Below are 4,628 nucleotides of genomic sequence, written 5' to 3' on the forward strand. Positions count from 1 at the left end.
ATCAACTAGTCAAGGCCTTTGTGTTTACTTTAACAACAGTCAAGCATGTCGAAACTCAGCAGGAGCAGAAATGAGGAACCTGTTTTACAGACTCGCAGACAAACCTGTTTTACACACGTCACTCAAACACAGAACCAGGAAAATATTTAAACTCATCAGTGTGACTTGAGCTGAAGTGTGTTTTTGTCTCTGTATTCGAGCTGTAAAATGGCAGAAGCCAGAATTTCAGTGGATCAGAAGGAGTTCTTGTGTGCCGTGTGTCTGGATCTCCTGAAGGATCCAGTGACCATTCCCTGTGGACACAGTTACTGTAAGAGCTGTATTACAGGCTGCTGGGATGAGGAGGATCAGATGAGAGTCTACAGCTGCCCTCAGTGCAGACAGACCTTCAGTCCAAGACCTGCTTTAGCTACAGACACCATTCTGGCTGAAGTGGTGGAGAAACTGAAAAAGAGGAAACGTCCTGCTGACTGTGACGCTGGAGCTGGAGATAAGAAGTGTGACGTCTGTACTGGAAAAAAATACAAAGCTGTCAAGTCCTGTCTGATGTGTCTGAACTCTTACTGTCAGAATCACCTTGAAGAACATGAGAGTTGGTTTAAAGGAAAGAGACACAATTTGACTGATGCCACTGGACGACTGCAGGAGATGATCTGCCAGAAACATGAGAAGCTCCTTGAGGTTTTCTGTCGCACTGATCAGGAATGTATATGTGTGCTGTGCATGGACGAACATAAAAACCACAACATTGTATCAGCTGCAGAACAGAGGACAGAGAAACAGGTATTTAAAACTAGACACTGATGAAATATTGTTTCACTACTCGTTTCACTATATTAACAGCTTACAGCATTCACACTTCACACGACAGCAGAAATGAACAGCAGCTGCAAGAAGAGTTTCACACAATCTTTCATAAAATAGACTTTGATTAAACAACATAAAATAATGGAGTGATCCATTCACCTGTTCTTTGACTAAATATATACTTTCATTAGTCAAAATACAAGCTCTTCTACACTGTCAGTGTAAAGCTCTACGTCTGTATCAGTTTCACTTTTATGTAAGGAATCCCCAAACTGGCCCAACCACAGTATCCAATGGGTGGCCGAAGGTCTTTTAATTTCGCTTCTGCAAAGTTCACTTAAATTATCAGGATTTAGTTTAAATTTTTGTCTAGCTCCGTATTTAATTTAACTCCAATTTCAAGGGATCATTAAATTTAGGCTGATTTCTAATTCACGAGTTCGCCTGCCCATCCAGTCCTGATGGTTAATGGTAAACAAACTTGGCTTGCTGTCCTCAATGGAGGCTCGAACCCGAGGCTCAGCTTGAGCTGAGAGTTCAACCCCCCCATTGGGGCACTACCTAGAGGGAGAATAACAGAAACAGAGAAGGAGAAGGGGAGGTGGAGGGATACCGGATGAATTGATGCTGGGGCGGTCCAATGATTGCTGCTTATATAGGTTCATAATGATGATTGACAGGCTTGAATGATTTGATACGTTTGGAACTTTATTTCATTGCTACGATGACCGGAAATAAGCTGTTACAACGCAGAGGCCGAGAATGTAAAAATCCCTAAGCAACCATAAACAAGACGGCACAATGCGCATTCAGTTGTTTATTTAAGTACAAATGATGAATTATGAGGAGGATGTTTAGGCAATACTTACATTGTTCGCTGCACATCATCTCTAGTCTCAGTGCTACCTGAGGTGCTGTTGCCAACAGCAGACATATCTTTGTACAAATGAAAAAATCGTTCAAATTAGCTTAAGTTTAAAACATAACAAATTAAATGAAAGACTAATGGTAGAATTATAAGTATCCTGATGGAATTACACTGGTATATATTATAAAACATAACATTTACCTGCCTAATCTGTCACGTTGTAAAGACTACGGCAAAGCAGCTGTTCTCCCGTAGTAGGTGATTACAGTAGAACGTCACAAAGTAGTTAAAGTCGCGAAGATTATAAATGTAGGAATACCGCTTAGGCGTCAAATCATTAACTCTTTCCCCACCAAACACGGAATTTTCCGTTATTCATGAGACAACACTTTCCAGCCAAACACGGAATTTTCTGGGTTTCTGTGTTTTCACTGTTATACGCTAGGGGGCGCTATTACCCATCTCCTGAATGAGTATAGAATGTGCCTATCAAAAACACAGACCAGGAAGACGCAGAAACGAGCGATCTCGTATGTATGCATATGCATCTGAAAAATAATACAATCATTAGCACTAAACCGCATATAAATGAAAACTGCCTAATGTTAGGCTCCTCCCAAACCTACATTTGGAACTTCAATTAAAACTGATCACAAATATCGATTATGTATTAATTTAGATATGTGATTATTTTGAATATCCCATACTTTCAATTATTCGTTCATTAAGGACCCGGTATCGCATAGAAATTCACTCGGCCATTAGTGAACTCAGGGAAACAAACTCGCCAGGTCTGATCTTATGCCGAGTTCACACTGCACGATTTTCAAAGATGTCGCATCACTGTTGGTTTCACACTGAACGACTATCTGGGGTAGCATTCAGTTGTTGCTGTGTTCACACTGCACGATGGATCGGCGACAGGGGGTTTCACATTGCATGACTTCACAATAGGAAGAATCACCGACAGCTCTATCTGTTGCAGGGTTGCCAGGTTTTCGCTACAAAACCCACCCAATTACTACTCAAAACTAGCTTGAAAATAGTCCAATTGCTTTCGAGGGGGTCCCCCAGTAAAAGCGTTCGGGGGGTAAAATACAAAATTTTTTTGGCGGGGTTCTCCTGGTACAATTCACATTCCAGGGCCTAAATATCACATTATTGGGGTCGCTTCAACCTGCTGACATGAAAAACAACCGGCGGCAATCGCGGATTTGGCAACACTGGTCCGCAAACTACGTTTCATATAACTCCTCCCCGAACTTCCCGCTGCCCTGTATCTTGGTCTCTCATTGGCTGTAGGTCATCGCCGATGTGTTTTTCAGTCAGAATTCATTTCACACAGCAGGATTGTGAATCACAGACAGCTCCAGATATTTAGCATGCCAAATATTTCACGGGCGTCGGCAACGCGTCGGCGATACTCTCAGATTGTGTCTTTGATAATTCACACTGCGTGATTGTCACTCGCGTGAACGAGCACCGATTTGCCTCCGATTTCAGGCATTTGTCGGCAATTTCGCAAAACCTGTCGGCGAGTGAAAAATCGGTGAACTATAATAGTGAACTATACCTTTAAGTCGGTTGCCACATGCTCACTCGTACAAAAAGTGTAGTTTCCTTTAGTCACACAGCTGCAACTTGCAAAGTCAGTGATAGACAGAAATCAGAAGGTCCCTAATGATGTGCCCTATGCTCCATTCATTGGTACTTCGGTATGATCTATCCTGGACACAGATTTGTGGAAACACCAGACTGCACCTTAATCTACTAGAAATAATGATTTCAGAAGAGATCGAAATAAATCAAATATAACATTTTAGTTGTCAGATAAATGCCACATAAATGCCAATTAAATAATTAAACAATTAGAATACAACCCAGAATAAGGTTCAGTTCCAGTTCAGATAAATACATAACATCAATTGCTCAAATATGAATCTAAGAGATGCATACCTGACAGTAGAGAGACACACAGTGGCCTGTGAGAGTTCTAGTGCAGAGCTCCAGAGACTCACACACCCTCTGTGGGGTTATCTGGGCTGCGTTTCCCGAAACCTTCTTAACGCTACGTCGTTCGTAAGTTATACCTTAAGTTGTACCTTTACGTTAATACGTGTTTCCCGAAACGTTCTTAGTTAAGTATACCTTCTGTAAGTCATTCGTTCGTAAGGTTAGTCTGGACCACTCTTAGCTATACCTTATCGCTGTTCACAGTTCACTCCGCTAGTGGCCACCACTGTGCAAAAACCTTCTTCACATTTCAGTCGATACGATTGTAATTCTGTGGCAAGAAAAAGTGCAGAACCAAATAAATATTACAATTCTAAAGTTGTAATACACCCAGTGTTCAATTAGTGTTCAATTAATTGAAGTGTTTTTATGCAAAGAATAAAACTGTCATTGTACTGATGGTTGTTAGTTTTTCCATTATAATATACAAAGACACATCGGCTGGCAAACAATTAGGCAGCACATAATTAGGAGTCTATTTAAAGGGAATGAATGTGATGGGGAGTTTGGTCAAACTATGGAAGCGAGACAGCGAATAGTTGTCCTAAATCAAAGACGGCTGCGTCCGCGGAGCCAGTATAATATATATTAACATGATAATATAAATGACTCTTTCAAAAGCAAGCGAAGCCCAAAAGCCAGTTAATGTAGCTGGCTAAGGCAGAATACTTTTGGCCATGAGGTTGCAGGTTTGCACACTTGCAAAATTATACATATACATACACACACACACACACACACACACACATATATATATACTGTATATGTGTGTGTGTGTGATATCCAAGGTTGCATTTAGTTTGAAATTTGGATTATTTTATAAATGCAGTGAGCCCCGATAAATGCAATTTCTAATATTTCTAAAGTGTTTCTTTCTTATGAACATCACTTTACCCGCTCTATAACGCAGTGAAAGAGCTCCTGTATTGAACAATCGATT

General features: G+C 40.8%; 1 protein-coding gene across 1 annotated transcript in view; it reads left to right on the top strand.

Moving 5' to 3' along the window:
• The first annotated feature begins 207 nt into the window (after positions 1 to 207).
• The window catches only part of LOC107715526 (E3 ubiquitin/ISG15 ligase TRIM25-like), a 30,917-nt gene continuing 26,496 nt past the window's right edge, over positions 208 to 4,628 (top strand). The window contains exon 1 of the mRNA XM_016521681.1: positions 208 to 783. Coding sequence (XP_016377167.1) covers positions 208 to 783 — 576 coding nt within the window. The remainder of the gene's footprint in view (positions 784 to 4,628) is intronic.

The sequence above is a fragment of the Sinocyclocheilus rhinocerous genome, unplaced genomic scaffold, assembly GCF_001515625.1.
Source record: "Sinocyclocheilus rhinocerous isolate Xijiao unplaced genomic scaffold, SAMN03320098_v1.1 scaffold1772, whole genome shotgun sequence".
In the NCBI taxonomy this organism is placed as follows: Eukaryota; Metazoa; Chordata; class Actinopteri; order Cypriniformes; family Cyprinidae; genus Sinocyclocheilus; species Sinocyclocheilus rhinocerous.